Genomic DNA, 26,236 nt, shown 5'->3' with positions numbered 1-26,236 from the left:
GAGCAACGCAGGCTGAGGCAGCGCTGTCTTAAAAGAGAGTTGGCAAGTCAGGAGTGGGCAAGTCAGAGCAATTGGGTTTGGGAGGAATCATTTTTGGGGAAGGGAACAGTTTGTGCCTAGTTAGGGATGGGTGGTAACGGTCATACTACAACTACTGCAGGGTTTAGCAGGTTATTTACTAATGTCAAACTAATTAGATTGTACTTGCGTAGGCTTATCAGTGTATAGTATAAGGACACTTGTTTTTCTGTAAAGTTTCAAAATATGTATAAAATACAACAATGACATTTTCTTAAATGATGAATTTACAAGTAATTTTAAGAACATTCGGATACTGGGTCAGGTCAAGTTTTCATCCTGAACAGTCTCAGTAAGGAATAGTGTAAAATTAGCTCATGTGTTATGCATCATACTGTTTAGAGGTATCGTTTAATTAAATAATTAAATGCTTTGGCAGGAATTATCTAAAGACTTTTTGAAAAAAATATTGCATGAAGAACTGTGGTGTTTCAAAATCATTGCAGTGTCTTTTGTTATCAGTGGGGGTATTTGTTGCGCTTCATCCACAATTAAATGCTGCAAAATGGCACTGCTCTCCGTTGTTTCCAAAGGGACAGAATAATTTGCATGCTCAAGAGGGGAGCACAGTAATATATATATGTATAAAAAAAACAAAATAGAGAGGAAAACGGAAGAAAAACATTCTTAAAGGTGTTTAGTTGTTTTCAAGACTATATTATAATGGTTTGATTAGTTTTATAATAAAGACTTTTTAATGTGGACAGAGCATCAGAGATGGTTGATACCTTATTTTTATCACTTCATCTACTTACGATGTGCTGAACAGTATCACGTGGGAATATCGTTACATTGTCTTACTAACAGTTACTATTTAATTAAAAAAAAATTAGCATGCAGGATAAATCTTTCTTCCTTGTTCTCCCACAAATGTAGCATGGCTCCATCCTCTCACCTCAAAAGAAAAATCAAAAAATGTTCTCGTTACTATTGAAGTAGATTTTTTCATTTTTCAAGTTAGCTGTTCTGAGCCACAGAGAAAAAAAAGTCTATTTTTTGCGTTCTGTAACTCACTTAAATCTCAGAGATTTACATTATCTCCACTGGCATCTCTGTGTGATGCCTTTCCCCTCCCTATTAAAATTTTAAAAGAACTGCAAAACATAAGGATCTTAGGATCTTGTAGAAAATATTTGGAAATTCTGTATAATTTAAAGCACAAAGCAGTGTAAATAAAGAAGTTCCTATTTCAAGTATGTGTCCAGTTAATATAGAAGCACATAAGAATAAATAGTTCATATGCAGGTACAACTACATTTGTTTTTATCCTCTGCATAAGAGAAGGGCTGCTCCTTATCATAAAGGCTTTGTCTTTTTCTCATAGTCACTGTAAATGATCCATTTACGTAGGCTGACATTAAGAGCATCTGCCTAAAGCTTTCCATTGTCTTCAGACCTCTGGCTTTGTAAGGTGGCCATTGTTTTCTTTCCATGAGGGATTATGCCCATCGCCATTTGCCACAGAATTCAAGAAGAGGTCACCTGTCTGTTCAAAGTCTAAAAAGCATTAAATTTGAAATTATGGATAAACTTACCTTCTTTTTTTGAGTTAATATTCTATTTTAAAAGCCTATGTTTAAAGGGTTTCACAGTACGGAATAGCTTTGTTTTCTTGTGTTTCAAGAGGGATCTACAAGGAAGAACTCCTCTTTAAGCTAAACCATCATACTAAATAGCCACTGCTACGAACTTGATTCTGCAGGAAGTTGAAATTCCTTCCTTGAATGTACACAGCTGTAAAATCACAGGTCTATTGTACCATTTTCATAAAGGTATTAATCGGAAAATAATTTGTATGTTATTTATTTGAGACTACAGCAGTGGCCACCAGTAAAACTGCTTTTAGTGAAAGATGGTGCTGCAGTCTGGTACTTACCTGATTAAGTGATTCAAACTCCTCAGTATCCTAAAAAAATTAAATCATTCTGCCTAAAGGAGGAATAAATGAATAAGTCAGAAGAACAACTTTCATACCTTAGTCATGAAATCGGCTCATTATATTTGGTAGTACACCATTTGTATTAAAGTGCCTGCTTAACTCCAGGTCTCATGTTTTTAACCAGTCACTTAATAATGAGCATCATATTTGTAATGAAAGGTTCATTTTATGTAACCTCGGTCTCTGGTAAGAAGACTGCTTTTAGTATTAAACTGCAGTATATGCAGGCTTTGCTGAAATCATGCAGCTTGCATTAACCTTTTGCACTTTGGTCACAAAGGAATGAAAAATATGCCCCAAGGGATAAAAAGACAATAAAATACTGTCTATTTCAAGTACTTGTAATACTTGGAATGAATTGGTGTAACCACTAACCTTAGTGACCTAACTCCTGAGTTCGCATTTTGAATGGCACTTCAACAGCCTTTAGTAGCATTTGAAACTTGAAAGTAATTAACTGTTCTTTCAGCATGGCTAAGTAAATGCCTTAGGATGCTCTATAAAAGTTCCATTTCATGTCTTGGTTCACAAAACAGCCTAATGATTTAAATTGATGCTAAATCATTTTGAGTCAAGTCAGAACTATTTCCAGACATGCTATCGCTGTATGAAGCCATAGTTTATATACTTCAGGAACAATAATTTCAATAAAACTGCAGTATGTGTCTAACCGAAAGATGACATCGGTTTGCCATATATTGCTACTGACATATAACAGTGTTTTCCCTAGAGATTTGAAAATGTAAACAGTATTCTTTTCTTTGTTTACTGGAATCTACCACAATATATTAAGCTACTTTTATGTCTATTGAAATCAGTAATAATTAGTAGACATCTTTGGAGAAATTCTGGATTGTTGCCCACTGTATCATGTTCTTCGTGACAGCAATCAATTAGTTTTGTTAAGATGAAAATATATAATGCCGATGACTATGTTTGCTGGTTTGTGATGTCATATTTCAGCAATTACTAACAGATTGCCCAGATTGAAGCTTATGTACAAGTGTACAGCACTAATTAGAAACAATACCTATCTGAGGCATAGCTAATCTTCAATGTACTTAGTGATCTGTGAGTTGAGTACTCTTTCTCTAAGTGAAAAAAGGTGGCATAACATAGGATAATTACATGTTTGTTAAAATAGCCATTCTATTTCTCAGGAAATACTAGTACTTATTTCCAGAGTTCGTTTCTCCCTTGTACTTCATTCTTTTATGTTCTTTGCTTTAACTCTGACTTTGAAGTCCTTGAGAAAATGATGAAATATATAAATTCAACTTCTTTTCTGTTTGACTACCTATATCTCAACGTATTGGGAAATGGTTAGCAGAAGAGGATAAATCTGAATCTACAGCTTAGGGAAGACAGATGTTCTACATTCATTATGTATTCCGTGTAGCCTTAAGAAGGTGGCAGTGTTTGCTGATAGATATGTTAAGAATATTGGATCAAACAGTGCCTTATTACAGCAGCCTGGCTTCATTCTATATAAATATATTTAACCAATGGGAAGGTGAATTTTATGCAGATGCGATGCATGAAACAGCAGAGTAATTTCCTGGTTAATCAATAGGAAAAAAATGAATTTGTTATTTACCTTTAAAAAGAGATGATGTCTGCAAATTATTTCTGCAGTCTTATTTAAAATGAGATGTCCATCACATAACAAATAAAAGTGGTTTTAAAATTTTGCTCACTTTTAAAATCTTTAGAATGCAGACTATCAGGAGATCACACACATGCTTGCTCTGTGAGACAGAGTACTGCTCCTGTGTGGTAGTTAGTGAAAATAAGCCATTACATGAAATAGAGTCAGAGTCGTAGTAGAGACTCAAGAATTCCCCCAGCTCTCATTTAGAAGCTCTTTCTGTTTAACCAGGATGTAGGACTTGAAAAAATACTATATTTATGCTGCTTACACAAAAGTCTGAAAATCTGAAGGCTGAGTAGTACAGTCCGTGAGAAATAATGAATAAAAAATTCATTTTGTTTTCATGCAGAAATCACTGTTCTGGCTATGTCTAGGAATAGACTTCAATATCAATTTTAGCTTAAAAATGTTAGGTTTGAGTAGGATTTATATTTACATCCAGTAAGAACTGTATTTTGATAAAAAAATTGAGATCATCTTTCTTTTTAAATTGGAAGTTAAAAGTTGCCATGTAATGTCTAGTGAGTAGAATTGCAGTTGCACCCGGTTTGAAGTTATATGGTATAAAACAAAAGCTTCACATTAAAATCTCCAAGTGCATAAGCAAAAGTTTGCATATTGCGGTTTATTGGAAATAAGTTAATCTGTAGTGATGATTTCTTTATATCCATATTTTTATGCAATCTTCAGCTCTAATATAGTACAAAACCCATGGTTTATTTGAATGTTTTAGAAGCAGAAAAAATGCCAAGATAATCATTGCTGCTTTTTGTAACTTACTGTGCTTCAGAGCCACCAGTTCCCATTGCTCCACCTCAGCTGTCCTCAGTCGGTGCAACTTACCTGTGGATACAGTTGAATGCCAATTCCATCAATGGGGATGGACCCATTATTCAAAGGGAAGTTGAGTATCGAACTTCAAGTGGAAGCTGGTATGACATACAACCTGTGGACTCCACAAGCTATAAGATTGGGCACCTGGATCCTGACACTGAATATGAAATCAGTGTATTACTTACAAGACCAGGTGAAGGAGGAACCGGATCTCCTGGCCCAGCTCTCAAAACAAGAACAAAATGTGCTGGTGAGTACTCAAAAGTGATTGGAAAGTTGTAAGCATCTTTCTAGGGTTGAAAACGTAAGTTATTTCACTAGCAGTTTTTATTGGCTACCTTAAACCAATACGCTGCAGGAATTAAGACTGAATGCTTTTAAGTGTAAGCTATTAGCATTTGCCAGCTATGATGATCTTGAAACCAACCTTCAGTGCCACTGTAGATTGTAGATTAAATCATACCTGTGCATGCCTTAAAGTGGTCAGTGTAGAGTGCTGTATAAAGAAATGATTTTTACTATCAGGTATGCACTGAGCTCTCTCCATTTCATTACACCCCTCTCTTGCCAGTGTATGTTTGGGTGTCAGGTTACTTCATCCTTTGTTTCTTTTTTTTTTTTTTTAAATTTCTTTTTTTTTTTTTGGCTAGTATCCCAAGCTTGATAAGAACTTTGTTTTTAATAAAGTTTCTTTTTTCCATTTTTCAATGTCAAGTATATCAAACTTGTAGATAAAGTGGAAAGAGATCCTGTGTAACAGCAAAAGTATGCAGTGTTAAGTCTCAATTAGCAGATGAGGTTTAGCAAAGGACTGCTTTCTTGAGTGACTGATAGCATGTCTTTTCATTAAATGAGATAGTGTGATTTGTGGTGCTGTGTAGCAGTCTTGGCTCCTGTTTTGAATGTTATAATTAATAGTGCTGACCTCTGACTGTGAAAAGATACAAAGTAGACCTATTATACAAAAGCAATTGTATAGTAATTTTCAGGAAGAGTGGCAGTGAAATTAATTTGGGATTCAGCTGCTCAGAAAATAATAGAGTATATGATGACCTGGATTTTTTTCTGTCATTAGTATTTTCCCCCAGTATTTTGAATCTTCTTTCTGCTGCTGTAAAGTTGGTGGAAGACAGGCAGAAGTGTACCTAGAGGAAATGGAAGTAAGCAAATGGTATTAGCTTATTGATCCTAATCTTTTAAAGAATGGCTTGGTGTTATTTGACTTTTTAACAGGAAAAATTACATACTTCAACAGAAATGATGATGTATTTCCATTGCATATGAAAGTAAAGTTACTTTTTATAAAGTCACCTGGCCACCTGTCAGTGGCTAAATGGCATTTCAGTTGAACTGGTTGGTGTGATGTCAAACATAGAATGAAATATAGTTGCTGTCAGAATCCCAGTGTTATGTTTTGAAGTTTATACAAGTACTAACTCTGATATTCTTTTTGGTTTTTTTCTTCATCTCATTACTGGAAAGAAGTATTTAATGAAAAATACCAAAAAGCAGTAGAGTTAGTTGTTATAATAATAGTTAAGTACTTAGTATTTATAAGATTTTCTTTACTAGACTAAGATAACTTCAGCTTGGTCAAAAGTGAGGCATAAAAATTAGAGTTCCCTTCAGGAGGGTTTCTGGGTCACTGCCTTTTATAATAATGTAAAATTATCTGGTAAGGTAAGTATGTATTTAATGCACAAGTACTTCAGTTATTTTAAAATTAAACCCGTTTTTCTCATAATTTGATCATCTGCTTGTATGATTAGATAATGTAGCATTGGGTGAGCCTGTCTGTACTAAAGGGCTAGAGAGCGTGGTGGGTTGACACCAGCCAGCAGCCAAGTGCCCACACAGCCACTCACTCAGTCACCTCTTTTACGGGACAGGGAGAAAATAGAAGGAAGACAACAAGACTCATGGACTGAGATGAAGACAGTTTAACAGGTGAAGCAAAAGCTGCACTCACAAGCAGAGCAAAATTAGAAATTTATTCACTGTTTCGCATCGGCAGGCAGATGTTAGCCACTTCCTGGGAAGGAGGGCCTCAGCACACATAATGGTTACTTGAGAAGACAAACACCATAACAATGAACATCCCCCCTTCCTCCTCCTTTCCTTGAGCTTTGATTGCTGACCATGACATCATATGGTATGGGATATCCCTTTGGTCAGGTGGAGTCAGCTGTCCCAGCTGTGTCCCCTCCCAGCCTCTTGTCCACCTCCAGTCTACTTGCTGGGGGGGTGGAGTGGGAAAAAGAGAAAGCCTTGAGGCTGTGCAAGCACTGCTCGGCAATGTTCAAAACACTGGTGTGTTATCAACCCCATTTTAGTCACAAATCCAAAACACAGCACCATACAGGCTGCTATGAAGGAAATTAACTCCATCCCAGCCAGACCCAGTAGAGAGAGAAATCCAGAATTTTAGTTACATTTAAGAACATCATATGTTTTCTGGTCTTTTCAGTGATACATACTGTTGAGTATTAAAACGTGCATTCAGTCTCATAAACCACTATGTACTGGAAGTATTTTATTACCTGGTAACATCTTGTAATACATTAGCATTATTTGTGTTTTCATTAAGCTAAACAGTAACCCTCTTAAATTAAAAGCAGAAAGGGATGGCTGACTGAAAAGTTTAAATTGAATGATGATATTAAATCTCTCTCTACAAATTGGCTTTTTTGTAGCAGAAGATCCTGCTTTGAAGGTGTAGTCGTTATTGGTTAACTGTTAGCAAGTGACAGGCTAATAACTGGCCCAAGGGCTCAAAAAAGATGTTGATAAACTAATGACAGTGTAATTTAGCTGGGTAGGAGTAAAATAATGCCAGTCTCCAAAGCATACCATAGAATTAATAAAACAGGAGTCTTTAAGAGAAGAGTCATTGCACCTTTTTAATTACTGTGATAATTGTATGCTGCTTGGCTGTTCCCTAGGGGTCTAGTGAACCACTCGGAGAGTTGAAGCAGTACGCTAGACATTCAATAATCTTAATAGTTCTTCAAAGCATTTGAAATATGTTTTCATTTTAGCAAAATGAGATTTCAGAGGCTTGTAATAGACAAGTCCTATCTGTAACTTTAGTAAATAAAAGCATCTACAATTAGAATGCAAAGAAAAAAAAATCTCTCCAGACTTGGCTGCATCACCCTCAGTGGAGCAGTTACATACTTTCTGAAGTGCTTTGCTTCCTTTTGATGAAATGTAATATAAATGTAAGTGCTCTTTCAGTGCAGTGTTCAGGAAGGCCGAGGAATTACATTTAGGTCTGGATTAGATTTAACCTAGAACGTGGAGTTCAGGTTTGAAAAAGAGGGGTTTAATGGATTTGGCCGTTGTGAACCACATTTGAGTCAGACTTAAAAAAAAGGGTTTTCTCGTTTCAAGGTCTGAAACCGCAGCCTCTGCAGATTGTCTGGAATTTGAATCACCAGTTGCTGTGCTCAAAGCTTCCTCTTCCCACAGCTGTCTCATATGGTGTTATGAACCTAGAAGAGTGCTGCCATTTAAAATAAAAGGGGGCCAGGGGGAAATGGGAAGAAAATTCATCAGGGGATACATGACAGAACATTTCCATTATACAGTATATCTCAAATTACTCTGATATACATTTTCACTCTGGTATAGCTGTAAAATAAGAATTCCAGAGTAGTCACCCACAATTAGAGTTATTCAGGGGCAAGATATCAGAATGCTCCACACTTCAGACACCATTACCTGAGGAATAAGACTGTTAGTTCGGTGTGAGGCTTACAATGCCAACCACTGCTATAGAGACCTCAACCACCCAGACATTGCTAGCAGCTAAACAGCTGCACAAATATTTGAACCAAAGAAATCACCTTGTATGTAAGCACAGAACCAACAGTGGCTCTGCCATATGGGATATAATCAGTTTGAGGATCTGGGAGTCAATAGTTATTAAAAAACCTGTTATCCCTTATTAAAGTAGATTGGGAATCCTCTGGTGCCTGAAAAATGCCAGAATCGGATCTTCTCTAAGTCTGACCCAAAACCAATGGAACTCTCCGTATTAAAACCCAAGTAGGAATATTGCAGGATTAATAAGGTAGACTGTTTTGTAGTTTCCTCTTATCCATATCAATATTTCTGTGAGTAGAATTATTTATTTCAGTGCTTTGCAACATGTTTTGTCTTTGACATGCATTGCACGATACGAATCTTGATCCAGTATGTGCCCCTGCACTCTGACAGTGAGGCAGTGCCCCAGTTAAAACAGTCTCCTGGAAAATCCAGAACTGCTAAATGAGCTCCTGCAAATTTTTTTGTTATGGCCTCTCTATTATGAAACTTTATTTCTAAACAATGTTGTTCCTTGAATCTGCTGGTGAACAGATATAGCTTAAAGCCAGCTACCTGAGGAAGAAAAAGTAAAATAAAATCCTCTCTCCTGCTAAGGGAGAAGATTTTTAAGGCCTTCTAGGGAAAATTGTTGCCTTTTTCTTATAATGTTTCTTTTTTTCACTGTGACATTTGGAGTAATCCTAGAAAATTACCATCTTTTCCTTTCCTGAACCAGAAAACTCTATTGGAATTTAAGAAAATAAAAAAGAAATAAAAAGGCTGCCATGAATGAAACTTCTGATGGACTATCCCCAAATTGTGGGGTTTTCTTAACAGTCAGAACTCTACTTCTCTGTGCTAAGACACAATTATTGCACTGGAGTATTTGCAAAAACAATCACTGTCAATTTACCAATAATTTTCCAGGCAGAGAATTCACACTTTCCTCATACAAGGAAGTAACAGGAATGTTTTAATTAACATAGTTAATTTTGCTGTGTCTTCTACCCCATCACCTGAGGTTGTCAGGAGGAAAGCTGTTACTCCCAGTACAATTGAGCTCTTGATTCACTGCTGCAGGTTAGTTGTAAACTGTCTGTTACTCCTACAAGGCTTTGTTACAATCTGGAAGAACAGAGCAGAGGAACTTTTTAAATCCCCACTCTTAAAGATTATTCTTTCTCATTTTATTCATTTTGCTCACTGCTTTGGCTTCAGCTGGGTAATTTTCCAAGGTGTCAAAATTACTTCGCTAGTTCTGTGCTGCCCACTGGTATCCACTGGCATTGTGAAAAAATCTACATGTGCCAAAATGCTCACTGATGGAATGAGTATCCTCTTCCCTCTGATTAATTGAGACCTCATCTCCTGTTACCAGATCCTGAAAATGATCAGATGTGGATGAGAGCAACAACCCTATTTTTACTTGGGAATGTTAACTAAGTTCCCTGTTTTCTCCTTTTCATTGCTAAAAGGGGTGCATAACTTAATAGCGTATAAGGTCTATAATATGGAAATACAGTATTCACATAGGCAACATAGGTTCACTCTGTTGAAAACTGAATGATGAAAAAACAGCCTGATCCGAAGCCAAAGTATAAAATTCTTAATCTTCCCCATCTACCCGTTTTAGATAGTCCCTACAAATTATACAGTACTTTGCTGTCATACACACTCCAACTGCATCAGGTTGCAACAGACAAAAGTATCTTTAGGCAGGCAGTATGGGCCAGCAACTGTCTTGAACCCTGCGTGCAAAGTCAACATCCTCAGGTATGCAAGATAGTACTGCATGCTACCACTTTTCTCCTGCCCCATGACACGGAGCACTTGCCAGGTCCTACAAGATGGACAGTCTGCAGCCCCTAGTGTATGATATTCTGAATACTCAATCATCTTTGCAGTTGGTCTTCCCTATTTTCCACCCTCCCATCTTCTTTTGTCATTAATTCTGTAGTTAGTCCCTCCCTTTGTCAGTGTTCATGCCCTAGCCTGTCTTGAATCTCAGTGGTACTTACAGCTTATTTCCATGCCCTTCCCCATTCTGTATCACTATTAGGAAAGATGAGTTCCTTCCTGAGAACTTCTCTAGGTTGAAATGGCAGCTGCCTTCCTCTGTCCTTGCAGGCTTCTTTGGATCTTTTGACCTTTTTGTCTCAAGAAAAGAGGAAGGATCTTTGTGTCACTGGGAATCAAGTTCTTCCTTCTTGTTGCTATACCTTGGGGGACTGCCTATGAACAGGTTCAGGTTTTTTTCAGGCATATAACAAAGTCTTAAAGCGCTTAGTTTTGTGATCATAAGAAAATGTCAACTTGAAGCTGTGCTGCAGGTTCTTTTCTACAGCTCTTTCTCAGAACTTAGCAATTTTCTCAGAAGTTTGAACCAAGGTTGTGCAGCTGTGTTGTATCAGAGCTAGACCTCAGATCACAGACACCTGAACCCTGAGAAGGAGGGTTGCAGATACTGCACCATTTGATTGTCCATGAAAAAGTTCAATGGTATTTCTAAACTCACCATTCCAAACCTGAAGCTGTAATAAACTTTAGTAGGAAGTTGCATTGATTGATCAGAACAGGAAGTCCACAGTGAACTTACATTTCATGTATGGTTTTATTGTGAAAGTAAGTTACAGTTTTAATAGAAATTTGAAATGAAGAATGTCCACTGTATTGTCCTTTCTCCTAATACCTTTCTGATGTACAAATTGTTTCCATATAAGGTTCACTTTCTCATAAGGGTAAAAGCTAGTATTGGATTTTCTGCAGTGTAGCAGGTGAATCACAGCTTTTGGATGTGCAGAAGGTAAGCTGATAGATTTAATAGAATCCCAATAAAATATTACCTAGTGGGATGTATGTCCATGTCTCTGTGTCAGTTGACACTTACCTCTCATTAAGAAACAAAAAAAATGCATCTTCTTGGAAAGGGCCCTACTGAAAACACAAATGATGTCAAGCTGTGACTACTATATGAAAGCTCTTCCTTGGCAGCTGCTTGCCTGGAGACAGGCACCCAAGTTGTTCCTTACTGAGCTGATTTCTCTGATGCTGTCTTACAGAACAGCCTTCCCTTGTGTTATTGGAGATCTTGGGTCAAGAAAAAACAAAATAATCCAAAATCCTCCCATTAAAAGTCTCTTTCAGTCCAATTCTCCTTCTCTTCATTTCACAGTCTAAAAATCCCCTCTGGGAGTCCTTTAAGTCCGTGAAAGCAAAATAAATGCAGTAAACGGCAGTGAATGCAGCTGCAACAAATGCCACTCCTATATTCAAGAAAGGCAAGAAGGAAGACCCAGGGAACTACAGGCCAGTCAGCCTCACCATAATCCCTGGGAAGATGACAGAAGAACCAATCTTGGAAACCATTTCCAGGCACACAAAGGACAAAAACATGATCAGGAGAGGTCAGCATGGATTCACAAAGCGGAGGTCATGCGTGATGAACCTGATAGCCTTCTGCGATGAAATGGTTTGGTAGGTGAGGGGAGAGCAGTGGAGATATTCAAAAGCTGCCTGGACATACTACTGAGCAGCCTGCTCTAGTTGGCCCTGGTTGGGCAAGGGTGGGGTAGGGAGTGGTTGGACCAGATGGACCAGACCCTTCCTACCTCAGCCATTCTGTGATTCTGAGTTTCTGTCAAACTCTGGGAAGAGGAGCTGTCACCACAGTGTCTATTAAATTCTCCTGGACTCTGCTTTCACAAGCAGGGATGTATCATGATCTCTCCAATATCATGATCTCTCCACCATATTCCTGTCCTTCACTGAGGCTGTATGAACAGTGAGGAACAGCGTGATGGAAAGACTCTTTATCATAGACAAAAGTTTGAGTTCCACTGCATCATTCTGGATGCTTCTTCAGATTTGTGGTTGCCAAAGACAGGGAAAAATAAACATTTTCTTTTAGAAAATAAAACATTATCAGGGTATCTGCCCTTTCATCCCAAGTGTGTCTTTCCTTTGCAGGAGAAATCGCAGGTTGGTTCTCCATTCAGTGAATCTTCAACCTGTGCACACACTTTGCTAATATCAGCAACCAAATGAGCTGGTGTTATGTAGAAAGTACTAATCCCTGCACTTTTGTGTCTGCATTAGTCCCTAAATACATTTTTTTTGTTTAGTTACAGCATCCAGAGGTCTCATTGGAGAAAAAGAACATTTTCCCTCCCCACCACCTAAAGGGGGACTGTACTGGCAGGAAGAGGAGAGGCAAACTCCTGCAAAGATCTAGGTCCGTTGGCCCTCTCTCTGACACGTGGGCTGGAGTGTATAAGGAACGTAGACCCATTCTAGTGATGATAAGGGTACGGAGTATGAAACCTGACTGTCAGATCGGTTTGTTTTGAGGAGCTCCTCATTATAATGAGGAGAAGCATTTAGGATTCTTTCCTGACAATTACAGCTGGATTAATATAGGGGTGGAAACTGAGTGTTCGTAAAAAGAACTGCCAGGTAGGACTGTCTTTGGTCGTGTGAAAAGCAGTCATTTAAATGGAGACTTAGTTCTTCACTTTATTAGATTCCCATTTCAAAACATTTGCAGAGGAAGGAATTAACCTGCTCTTTGAGACAAATGAACCTTCACCATCTTATAGCAAACCTGAGGGGGAAAATTATTAATTTCACATCTGCCAGGTAGAGGGAATGTGAAGAAAACATAATGACCCTTGAGAAAAAGTAGATAATATGATTTCTCCTATGACATATCTTCATCTCCGGATTTGTTGCAGTCTCTTATTAATTATAAGGATAAGCTCAAAAAACACACACTCAAAAAAATTATTTTGCCCAACTTTGATTTCGGAAGAATTTCTTGGTATGGAGTGAAAAAATCCCAGCAAGTGGGGAGTGTACTGATTATATACAAAAGAGTGGTATGTGGGCACCTTTAATAGAAGTGGTAAATTAGGTATACTTGTGAAAAATATTGATAGGGCATTCCTTAGTATTATTCTGTTCTGAACAAATTGATCATGAACTGTTCCATGGCTGCTTTGGATCTCTCTTTTCAGAAGTGTTATCACTGCAGATTTAAATAAATGCATTAGTACTCTATTATTAAAAGCAATTAGAAATACAGAACAGGGAATGCTTTAGGTATAGATGCCTTCCCTGTGAAGTTCCACAGGTGCCTTGAATTTATCCTTCACAACTTTCTGTTGAGCACTTTCTCGCCTCTTCTGAGGGCAATATTCACATCAGTTATTCCAGTTTTCACATCCAGTTATGCCATACTGCCCTCCAGTTATAGGCAAACTTCACTTCATTACTAATAATGCTGATCCTTTGGCAAAAATGTTAGCAAATGAGACAGGAAAGGATGGCTTTTCCTCTGACTTAGTCAATGGAGGAGGTTTTATCCAAAACCAAAGCAAAATCTTTTATACATTTGAAGTGGCCAAAGTATATTTACTTCTGCAATTTATGTCTAAAAGAATAACTAATTATGCGTGCCTGAGAGTGTGGATGTGTGTATATACATACACATACACACACGTATGTCCATCAATCCAGTTTTCTTTCTCCTTCATATATATGTATGAATGTATCACCCCTATGACCAAAGGGGATTTAGGCTCTAAAGAACAGGTTTTTTAATTAAAAAAAAAAAAAAAAAAAAAAAAGGTTGAGTGAACTTCTGAGCCATCTGTTTTAGGAGCCAGGAAAATAAGATAGACATAACCCATGTCCCATAGACAATGGAAGCCTAATTTCTGAAAAATTTGTGCACTAAATATTGCCACCTTATGATGGTAATCCCATTTTCCCTTACGACAGACCTGCAAAGCAAGAAGCAGCACCCAATTAACCAGGAATCTGCTGTCAAATGGAGTATTTGATGTTAGACTTCTGCTTGTCTGCCCCGAGCCTCCTGAATGAGGGCACTAGTTTGGCGCTGTCTCATCTTCTGGAATTAAATTCTGGCAGGACTGTGTCAAATTCCTGTAAATTTGAAACAAGTTATTTGGATGAAATTTGGCAATGGTTTTAAAGGGTATTGAGAGATGGAAATGGATGAACAGACAGGCATGCTCCTCTGTATTATTATTTTAAGGCTCACCCTTTTGTTTGAGACTGTTAGACCGTGTGTATGTTGCCCAGCAGCTTTAGCCAGTTGTAAAAAAACATAACCGCACAATTCTATTGGAGCATCTGTGAAGCATGAAGCATCCAGGAATTATGTATAAATACTTAGATACTTAAGTTTTGAACCTTTTAGGTTTGTTTTTTTTTTAAAATGCTCACGAAAAAGTAAAATCAAAGGTTTGCAGAATGAATGGTGCATTAATTCTACCTCACTTCAAAGGAAAACGAACAATGACACCACTCAGGTGGTTCCAGTTTTTTCAGTGCTTGGGAGGCATTTTGTCTTTGCAAAGCTGTTTGTTTTACAAATGTAGAATTGTTGTACACAGAATCCAGTCCAACCTTCTGAAGGTTCCCAGGAAGAAGAGCTGGTGCTGTAAGTTCTGGCTTTTCTGGTACTACTTTTTGCCGTAAAGTACAACTACAACTTTAAAACCTGGACTATAGATTAGGTGTCTAGTTTGAAACCTTAAATCAGGGCAGATCCCAATGAAGAAATATCCTGACTTTGGAGGAAAAAAAAAATTCTCTCTTTCTCTTCAGGGTGCTATGTCCCAGCAGTGCTGTAAATAGGTAATGCTGTCCTGCAGTCCAAGGATCTCTTCTGGACAGCAAGTGTGCATCATATTTCTGTTTACAACTACAGAAAAATAAAGTTGAGAGTTTAAAGAGCACTAAACCTCAATTTCTATAGATGTAAAAGCATAGTTTTGTTTGGTAATCCATCTAGTTACTGCTGAGTGTGTTGGTTAGGCAGGGAGGGGCACCCCTGTGGAACTGAGATTCTTCCAGACTCTTACAGGCAACAAACGTTTGAGGGAGGAAAGCTGCTTTGTATGCTTTTTTGCTACTCTCTCTTTTGCTACATGGCTAAATGGATTCTGGCCCAAAGAAAATAAAACATTTGACTGTGAAGACATTGAGCAAGCAAATACTTACTTAAATATCTAAAAGGCAGTAAGAAATAAAATTGGGAAACACCGTGCATAGCATTATCATGAAGTACTGTATTAAAAGAATAAAATGGAGATTAAAATAAAGACTGGCAATGAAGTTAATGATTTAGGGCTCTTCTATTTCAGTACTGATGTTCTTTCATCCACAGGATGATCTTTTTTAGAATGAGAAATATGACCAACCACCTAAAATACTTTATAACAATTGTGTTTTCAAATTTATCCTTCTAATGTCTGCATTTAGCTGTCTTGCAAGATATACCATACTTTGAGCACCCTTTTTATTATTTTAAATATATTAAAAACTCTCTGTGCATTTAGTTCATGCTTATTCATTCTGCTAAGCTTGATCCAGTTCCCGGTAAGGAAAAAAGAGGGTTTTCTTTTGGGAAAGAGAGAGTTCAGTTTTATCCATTAATTCATGATTCATAACTTTCAAAAAGCTCTCTGAAGGTGTTTTGGTCCAGAAATTTTGCAGTGGAAAATGATGTTTATAGTGGACTGTTATCTTTTAGTATTATACGTATGGGAAAATGCATGTAAAGCAAAAAGGCAATAATAAGTGTTTACTCTTGACACGCAGAAGTGCCTTTTCATTTCTAAAAATTTATGTTCTTTGGAAACAAAAATCAAACTGTCTGTCAGTTGCTCTTTGTTTTGACTGTTTCTGCAGATGTTTTGTTTGCAATTAGCTTAAAAAAACCCATCAAAAATATTCAATAATTTACTTAATTACTGTTGTATAGCGTTGAGTTTGAGAGGATGACCTGGTGTGTAACTGGCATGTTTGGCCAAGTAAATGAAAAAAAAAAACTTTTAATGACCTGAGCATAATTATAGATGACTTTGGAATGACAACTGGCAAAAATTGTACTATAATTAAATTTCCATTATAAAAGTTTCATCTTTTTTGTCTGACATGTAAGGCTAGATTGTGAAGAGTATTCATTTATAAGAGGAAGAATTAGAGAGCTATAATTTATAATTCAGGATAATCAATGAAAGCATTTCTTTTGTCAAGAAACCTTTCACTGACAAATAGCATTGCATTGTTAGTTGTTTTAAAAAGAAACTAAAAATTCTTTCGTTATTTATTTCACTTGCTGTAAAAGGAGATGAAAAATTATGGTGGGTGAAACAAGTCTTGCAGTAATTCAGGGTAATATTATGCAGATAGGGCTCCTCAGTCTGTTTTTCTCTTTGTTAACATGAACTTTGTCTCAGTCTATATCTAAGACTGTTCTTGAAGAAGTAGGATCTTTATAAGGCCATCTTATCAAGGTTCTGTTTAATCTTGAACAGAGTTGTTTCTAATACAAGAAGTGATAACATATTCTGATTTTCAAACTTTTCAATTATTGACTGAGATGGACCCTTTGCTTCCTGATACTGGGGTCTCAAAGAAAATTAATAAAAACATTATGAGGCTACCCTGTTCATTTCTACATAATCTTTCAAAGGGAGCTCCAGCAAAGATTAATATTTTAAAAAGTTTTGGCACAGGGTTTTCAAAGGCAACTGCAAAGCTCAGAATCACTCTCATTTAACTAACAGGTGGGTGATGCTTCTTCCATACACTCATTTTAGCTCCGTATTTACAGAAGTATTTTGTGTGCTTTTGTTATCACTGTTAATTAGACACAAGTCTACTCATTGTACACTGATTCCTCTTGCTATACTATCTGTTCATTATTTAAACAAAGTGTATATGCTATTAATCTCAAAATATGGTTCTTATGTACACAGAAAAGTTGGACTCTTGACTAAGTAAAAATGCCTTTCATCTTACCTATGAATCTGTTAAAACAATGAATCTATTTCTGCTCTATTAAGATCACAGAATAGTTTGGCATGAATCTTCCAAAGCTAATTTATTTTATTCTGTGATACAGTGACACAGTCTCTGTGAAGCATTTAATGTACAATGTTGTACTGAGTTCCTAAAACAACTGACTTGAAAATAGGTTATTTTCATAACGATAACTTTCAGATACTGTCTACTAAAATTCAAAGTAATCATTTACTTCTGTGTGTACTACCACTTTACTGTTAGTCTTTTGACTTACGGACCGTTGCTTATGAAAGCAATGGTCCGTTTTTAATATCTTAAAATCTGTCAGAAAAGTACTGTTCTGCATTCATTTTCATGCTCTGCAGTAGCTGCTTCCTGGACGTTACTGCAAGTTGCTGAGGCCAGTTTCTATGTCTCTTTCTTTTTGTTCAGACCACAGGCTTTAATCTCTGCAAACTGATTTATGCCTTGATTGTTAGAACTATATGATTTGCAATTAGACAACATCTTAAGGTTTTATTCTGCATTTGGAGCTTTATAGATGCACAGTTCTCCAGTGGATCAGACTAGAGTTTTTTCCTTAAAATGAAAAGGTTTGACCTGTCTCTGTTATTGAGAAGTTTTAAGTGGCATGGCCCTAGATGTCTTCTGTAACAATTCGAGTCTAATACCAGTTCATTTGACATGTTGAAATGCTGAAATGGCAGGGCGACATAGTATTCTGCCTTTGCAGTGTCTTAAAGATGCATGAAGAAGAAAAAGGTAGCCCTCAGAGAATTCTGTGAACATGAGTGCATCACAGATCTCCATAAACATTTAATTTTTTCTTCACAGGGGATAGCTTAGTATCTTCATCAAAAATGGGCACATCTAGTACCGCTGAGCAACTGGTTGGAGCAAATCTTTATGAAGTTCTTAGAATGTACATAAATGGTGACTTATTTATTTCTCAGATTTACAACTCATAAATCTGTGTTTATTTTTATGAGCACAGGTAATAAATTTCTTTTTCTTCTTAATTTTTTGCACAAGATTATTTCTGGCCCTAAAGGGATGGTGGAGCTATTAAATGATGGTGGAAAGACATGTAACATTGGATAAACTAATTTTAAACTCATTCTCAGAAAAAGCTGAACTATGTTTGCTAAAATTTTCCAGCATGATGAAAGAGGAAGAGTAGTCGTTTCGGTCTAAATTGTTAATATTCAGCAAAGTTACACAAACAGTTGGTAAGAGACTGATAACGAAATGTATGTGACAACTACGTGCACTGGTATCTATAGGCGTATACTTGCTTGTGCTGTTTCTCATGCAAAACACCAAATTTAAGGTTACCAAATGAATTCAGAAAATACTTAGTTGCTTTACTTTAACATGCAGTGGCTGATGCCGGGCTAAAATAAAATACATTGAATATCATTTAAAGTAGTAGTGAATATCTTTGATTTTATTCAGTATGAAATGTTAAAGAGATGCTACTGAGATACTCTTTGTAAAGAAACTTAAAGTGATGTAATTTGTCTTGGATAGTAAAAAATTGACCATGAATTCAAATTAGAATTTTATCATGCTGTAGTAAAAGCACAGGGCACATGATGTAGAAGAAAAGTAATTTTTGCCTATTTTCAGTTTTAAGTTTCCATGGATTGCAAAAAATACAATTTTTGCTGTTTGGGAGAGGAAAAAGGCTTCAACAGTGTTGCAGTAGTATTAGATGTCGAGATTATGACTGGAATTACTTCTCCCAGTGAAAAACAGAAACTGAAATGTGCTGCAACTTGAGATTGCTCTAGAGTGAGACAGCCTGCAGGAAGATACAGAAGCTGTCATGGGTCAGTAAGCCTTTACCAGCTCAGAGCCTAAGACTTGCAAAAGCTGACACTCTTTACAGCTGTATCCAAACTCTTCATACAGAGAAACAAAAAGGGCGAAAAGCAGAACAGCTTTTTCGGGTGGGTGGGTGAGCAGAAGTGAATGTGGAATCAGTCTCCTCTTGAGGAGGGAAGAGGGGAAGGAATAAGCTCGTTGCAGATAGAAGCTTTCTAGATGAGGATCAGGATACCCTTGAGTCCTTTGCTTTGGTTGAAGCTCATTAATCCAGCAAAAGTTAAACTTTTGCTTTGGCTGAAGCTCATTAATCCAGTCCAACCTGGGCCCGCATTTTTTGCTGCTTTCCAGCATTTTCTTTTGCTTATATCCATAGAGAAAACCTCTTTCCTCCTTCTCATTAATTTTCCCATTTTATTCATCATGTTTGACACCGGTTTTGGGTAGCATTTAATGTATAAGATGTATTACACAATAGGTTATGTAGGCGTAATCCTGAAAAGCACAGTTGATAAAGCAATAATTCAAATAACATTAGAATTTTTTTTTAACCAATAATGATCTATTGCTGTCTGTGCAATAAATCATTATTGCTCCAAGGCAAGTCTACGGTATTTATCAGGAGTAATCAGAGAAGCAAACAAACGTTTGTTTTCAAGGCACTAATAAGTAATCTGATTATGCTGTTTAAGTGTACTGCCATCGTGCTGTTATTTCAAGTCATTTTATTTGGGGGAAAGTAAATATAAGCCAGTAAGACTAGACTAATTTTGTCTTCTGTGATCAAACTTGGAAAGGTTTTGCCGATATTTTCGTAATATACTTTCTGCTGACTTTGCCCCAGAATTGCTATGAGTAATTTGAGGAAATACTGTGGTTCCTTAGACAGCTTAGTGCCTATGGAAACAATAAACGTTACTCCCATAAACTTGTTTTCTAAGATTCGGCAGAAGTATGGGTTGCTAATTGAGAATTGCCTTCAGCTTTTACATATGTTATCAGGAGCTGTGCTTGTGCTGCTCAGTGTGTATCTTCAGTAACTTCTGTAGTCAACATGGAAAGACAGACTTTGCAAGAGGCTGATTCAGAGCAGGATCCAAATAAAGTGTTCTTATTCATCTTTTAAATTTTAGCATCTTTCCGCTGATGATAAAATGCTTCTATGGAGACTAACCTCCTGCATCTTTGTAAATACCCTCAAGTCTCGTTGGGGATAAAGTTAAAACATTCTTAGGATGAAGATAAGATTTGCTGCTCCTATAAAATATGTAAAGACCTGCCTGGGCTATATACACAGTGATACTATCAGTCCTAATATCCATTGATGAAGGACTAAAATCCGTTATTTTCCTAAAATAAGGTCAGGAACACCTTGTTTAAAGCCTCATTTTTAGGCCATTGTTGATTAAGTTCTGTGTTATAATGTGAAATAGGGCTTTGACTTTCTGAATCTGAGCAGAATGCATTCTTACTCTGAATAGAGAAGACAAATGTCTCCTTAATCTTCCTGGTTTTGTTCATTCATTTTTAGATGGGCCATTGCCAAGGTTAAAGTATAACACTTTGACTCTGCTCACTCTCAACAGCCCTTTCAAGGATGATACTATTTGTTATGTCAGTGGAGTTAGAAATTGTCCAAACATCTAATATAAACAAGGAAATTTCCATACCAGGAAAAAAGACCAAATTCTGAAGTTAGTTGCTATGGATTTTATGCAACTGATTTGAAATACTGTGAGAGATGCAAGGGAATTGTGCTGCTTAAGAATAAGCTGACAACAGCAGTGTTACTGGCAGAGTTTCATGTTCTAGAAGAAAGGAAAAATAGTTCTATCATTTTGTGAGAAAGATTTGCTTTAATTTTTTTTTAACAGTTCTTAATGGAGGGGAGGGGTTCTTTGGATGGTCTTTTTGGTCAAATCTAGTGAAAAAGACTAAATTATATTCCTAAAAATATGTGTAATACACTGCTGTAGCTAAATCAGTTCCCAGATTACACTATGCCAATAGTTTACTTATGTGTCCACATTTTTTTTTTTAAAAAAACACCAATTTACGTTTTGAGTATAGGGTTTTTGTGCACACTACAGCTGAAGGGTGAAAATGCATTGCAGGTACATACCACTGCTAGCCAAAATAGACTAGAAATTATAGTACATGTACTGAGATGATTTACTTTTTATGTTCTCACGATGTTTTGATAGCTCAAAACAAGACTTAACTTTATACATAAGTGGAGTGGCAGCTGGAAGAACAAATCCGTGATTTTAGCAACACACCCTCCAAACCTGATGGGAGAGACAGGAGAAGGCACTTGAACAGACTGTAGGGGACCAAAAAAAGGGTAACACAATGGAAGAAAAAGCATAGGCATGCCAGACCTCCCCCTTCCCTACCGAAATACATACTAGGTGCAGTAGGTTCAAATCTGGGATGCTTGATTTTTTTTTAAATACATGTTGCAAACGTTTATCAAATTATTCTTAGAATGTCATCCTGTGCTGCCTACTGCTTCACTTTGTTTCTTCTTGTGACAGCTTATTTTGTCTAGAATCTTTACTTTTTTCCTCTCCTTCCCCTGCTGCATATTTAGCTTCCCATCCCTCTTCAGCAAGGCATTTAGAATCACATTACACTTAAGTCCCACTGTAGTAAATATGCACACATGAAAGAATATGATAAATTTTATGCTATTCCATTTTACTCGGTTTGCTGTGGTAACACTGAATAGAGTGAAAATATTAAAATATATCTTGTTTTAAGATGCATACCGTATGTTTGCTTTACTGTTAGTATCCTGTCCACCAGAAATGGAAATGCTAGAAATAAAGCACTAAGGGATGATGATCTAAGGGACGGGATCTTTATTTCTTTTTTTCCCCAGCTTTGTATAGGTAATCTTTTAACAAAAAAAGCTAGGCTTATACATATGGGATTTAAAAAATTTCAAAGTACCAGAAATGTTCAAAAGAATTCTTTCAAAATACAGGCTATTGAGGCATTATTTGAAGTAAGACATTGTAATGCTTCATTCGTAGAATGACGAAACCTTTTTTGTAATGTTTTCAGGAAGTGATGTGAATTGTCACAGGATAGAAGAGGTTTGGCCATAGCAGTGACCACAAAAATGTTCCCAGCTTTAGATGCCTAACATTCGGGCTGGGATTTTGTAGATCATGCTATGGGCACCTCCATTTCTCCTTAGTTCCACTTTTAAGACTAGAAACCTCTCTGACGCTTTGGCTAAGTGACTCTTTCAGTTGTGATCCGTTGTCCTTGGCCAACCAAGGTCTGCTGAAGTCTCCAAAGGGAATGCCAACAAGGGAGAAGAAGCTCTTTTCTGTCCTGTGGAGGAATTATATTTGGCATAGGCCCTTCTCAGGTGCTTCAAGCAAAATTGCCCTGTGAAACAGATCAGAGGAACCCCAAAGGGAATACTGTCAAAGGAATCAAAGAAATGTGAATGTCCTGCATCATCTGGTTAATCTTCCTTGTAAAATAAAGAGCTACTTCAGAGTTCAATTTGATCCAAGAAACTCTTGACAGTTTCTCTGATGTTTTTTCAAACCAGGGAGGATTTTTTTTAACCTATAGTTTCAGCATTGAAAGGACATCTATCGTTGATACATATGTGCCATTTGGCTTCTCTATGATCCCAAGAATTTGTAAAGCATTTTTGAAACTTGTGGTGGTGAACTTTTTTCTTTAGTTGGATGACAGTTTCATCAAGCCATCATCCAAGAGCAAAGTCATTTAGAATATAACCAGGGTGAATTGTGAACTCAGCACACATTGATTTGCAATAAATCTAGACAAAAGCAATCTCATCTTCAGTAGAGCACTGAATCCTCCAGGGATTCAGATAAACACCAAAAGAGACAGAGCTGCTCTTTCAGAAATTAGATTTAGAAAAATGAAAGCTATATTTCCGCACAGATTTCCAGAGATGCATCGTGTTTTAGATTATTCAGAGTTAACGATATTTTTCCCCACAGAGGTTTTGCACCTGCTCAAACAGTGCTAACTTCAGCATGGAACCATTCCCGGATGCAAAGGAGTGGTTGGGATCCAGTTAATAATATTCTAGTTGACCACAGCCCTGTGTGACCCTGCATACAAGGAGGGTCCGCTGGCAGGCAGTATCATTCTGGAATTCAGAGCACATTCAGAAAAGGAGTAAGCTTAGGAATTTGGACATTAGCCAGAAGAAGGCGCAGCCTCAGCATCTTGGAACATGAGAGTGATAAAGCAGCGAGGAAAGTCCCTGGTAAAGAGAAGTCTTTTAGGAAATAGTTCCTGGACTAGTTTCAACTAGTATTTTTGCAGAAGAACATAAGGAGGAGTATTGGCTTCCCAAAGGGTTGGATTCTGGCCCCAGCACATATGCTTTCCCATATTTTTTTTCACCAGTTCCATGGTTTCTCTAGAAATGTAGAGCTGAAAACTATCATGTGGATAACTGAACGTCAAAGTAGATTTAGCCATAGATTTTTTCATTAGATAGACACAAGCCAAGGTATTTACTTGGAGGCCTTTTCCTTTTTCACAGACCAGTTTCATTCAGTCTTACTGCTTTGCTTTTGAAAGTCAAATTTTGAGAGAACTCAGATATTCAGAGAAAGCTATTTTTGGTGCCTAGTCTTCTAAGAAAGAATCATGAAATCGGTATTTCTGAAAGGGGATGATAAGAGATTTGCAGCCTATATAAATCCTATTACCACGCAGATATATAGTGAAATTTCTCTTACGTCATGGATTGAAAAATCTTTTGAAAATACAGTAGTGATACCTTATCCTTTCTTGGAAAAAATTAGTAAATTTATTCAGCCACTTTTTATAGAACCAGATTGTGCTATAATAAGTAACAGGATCACCATCAGGTAGGAACAGCACTTGCAAATCTTAAATGTCATGGATAATATCATAAATGGTGACTTGTATAGAGATCTGCTGTCAAGATACAGTTATACAGAATATAGCTATTGCTTGGAAAAGTGTTAATAGCAAAAGGAAAAAAATAAGAGGAAATATGTAATGATCCTTTTAACAATTTGCAAGTTGTAATATTTCATGTTACAAAATCAACTTTTACATGCATACAAGCAGCAAATAAAAAAATGGGCAGAGAAAAGTAGATGGAAAAAGTGTTTTCGCTTTCTTTATGAACTTACTTTAATCTGGGGGAAGCTTGGCATATGAAAATGGCAATTCCAACTACAAAAACATCTGAAATATTTCATCCAAGTGTATTTTAACCACAAGAATATTTTCCACATCTTGGACTGATATTACTGCATTGGTACTAAACTTTTCTGAAGTCTGTTCATTGAGACGGAAGGAACATATGATTAAATTCAGATGTTAGTATGTTTTCCCTGATGGCTAGTCTGTGGTTTGTAGAGCTGCAAATGTTTCTCTCCTCATAAAAGAAGCAATTCCTTAACTTTAATGATACCTGTAGTTAAGTGTGGTTCCAAAACACATAGCACTAATGATGTAGAAACTAATTACACCACGTGACTTTCACCGTAATAACTTGGGTAAAATCAATCTGTGACATGGTTGTGGATCTTATTCTTCATGTATTTTTCATGCTTTTATTTTATCGTGCTTGATTCTGTTACCAGTTCATTATTTCCTTTTAACCATTACGTATCTGAAGAATTCGTATTGTGTGGTCCTTTAGTGGCTTTTTCATGACTATACTGGGTTAGTGCTGAACTGGCTCTACTAGACTGCAGACAAAAAGTCCACATCCTGGGATCTTACCTTCTCTACAGGAGCTTTGCTGTTACCAGAGTAATTAACATCACTGTGAACATGAGAAGGCTCAGGCCCTGAACTTTAGTGGGTGTCAAAACTGCCTGGTCTTGGGTGCAGATAGTGGTAACATCTTCTTGTGTAAAATTGCTGGCAGAGGGGTAATTTCACTAGTGCTTTGTTTTTAATTGATATTTTCCCCAGCAATGGCTAGTAACCTCATGCACTCTTTAATTTCAAAATTAGTCTTTGAGACAAGGTGGAGGTTAGAGCTCTTAATTTGTACTTTCATTGTGTTGGTAAATCAGATAGCTTTAGAATGATTAAGTCATGGGAAGAAAGTGAAAAGTTTAATGATTCACTCATCTGTTTGGGTAAAGCACAGTTGAGTGATTTTTTTTTTTTTCCCCTCCCTCAATGTCTTTGATTTGCAGACCTTCATAAAAATTTTAATAGCCTTACAGCTGTGCCATTACTGCGTACAGCACTCTGTATAATGCATATAAGAGGTCTGCTCAGTTACCTGCTGAGGATCACATAGAAGTAATTGATGGAGCCCCAGAAATCTCAGCTGAGAAACACTGATCCTGGTGATTTATAGAAGGGTTTATGGTAAACTGTGTCATCTAGACTAAATCGGTTAGTGACGTTTGGGGAATTACAAATTTTGTAAATCTACATGATTGTTACTCGTTTGCTTAGGGTGTGTTTTCTAGCAAATGGTTCAGACCTGGCTAAATTCTGCATAAAAAGGAAGCAATACTGATACATCTCCACGCTTGTAGCTTCTTAGTACAACACAAGACTCCTTAGACTTTTTCATTTGACCATCTCCGAATGCTCAGTTCGGAATGGCATGGGTTAAAGGCATGTGCTGACTAAAGAATAATGGGGGACAGAGAAAATGGAATTACATTGTTCTAGGAGTAGAGGGGATAAGATTTCTGTTAACCCAAATTAGGTCTGTGTAAGTGTTCCTAAGAGAGGCATGGCTGTAGGCTGTGAGCTGGGCCAAAGCTGCTCTTTGCCTCGTTTCTGTTACTGAGGTTGGAAAACACGGTGTGTTTTTTGGAAAAGGTACATCGCAGCGCTGTACTGTACTCTCATCATAGCACCTCAGGTGAAGCGTAGGAGGTCTCAGAGCTCAGACAGGCCTGCTGACACCTCACACCCGGTAATGGGAATACTGGCAGTGCCCGCAGAGGCACGAAACGAGAGACCAGGGCTTTTCATCTGAGGGCTTCAGTTTCGAGACACTGATAAGATCAGAGATTTGCAGTAATAGTGATACAAACGTTAGGCCACATTTACTCTATTTACTGTAAAGCATTTATAATAATAAATTTATTGTACCTAAAATAGCTCAACATAAAAAGTTTCCTCATCTGAATATGGCAAGGGTTTTCTAAACTTCATATAAACCGTGTATGCCATAATTGCTGGTTATAATTGATATTCATTGTTCAGCACACAAAAAATACATTCCATATGGTAAAGCTTGA

General features: G+C 37.0%; 1 protein-coding gene across 9 annotated transcripts in view; it reads left to right on the top strand.

Moving 5' to 3' along the window:
* PTPRM (protein tyrosine phosphatase receptor type M) overlaps positions 1 to 26,236 on the top strand; it is a 489,673-nt gene that overhangs the window by 199,194 nt on the left and 264,243 nt on the right. For all 9 annotated transcript variants that reach the window (XM_075494401.1, XM_075494400.1, XM_075494399.1 and 6 more), the window contains exon 7: positions 4,459 to 4,752. In XM_075494401.1, the coding sequence (XP_075350516.1) occupies positions 4,459 to 4,752 (294 nt within the window). The remainder of the gene's footprint in view (positions 1 to 4,458; positions 4,753 to 26,236) is intronic.

Source organism: Mycteria americana, chromosome 2 (genome assembly GCF_035582795.1).
Source record: "Mycteria americana isolate JAX WOST 10 ecotype Jacksonville Zoo and Gardens chromosome 2, USCA_MyAme_1.0, whole genome shotgun sequence".
Classification (NCBI taxonomy): Eukaryota; Metazoa; Chordata; class Aves; order Ciconiiformes; family Ciconiidae; genus Mycteria; species Mycteria americana.
The sequence above is the reverse complement of the archived record's forward strand: the minus strand, read 5'-3'. Positions and strand labels throughout refer to the sequence as shown.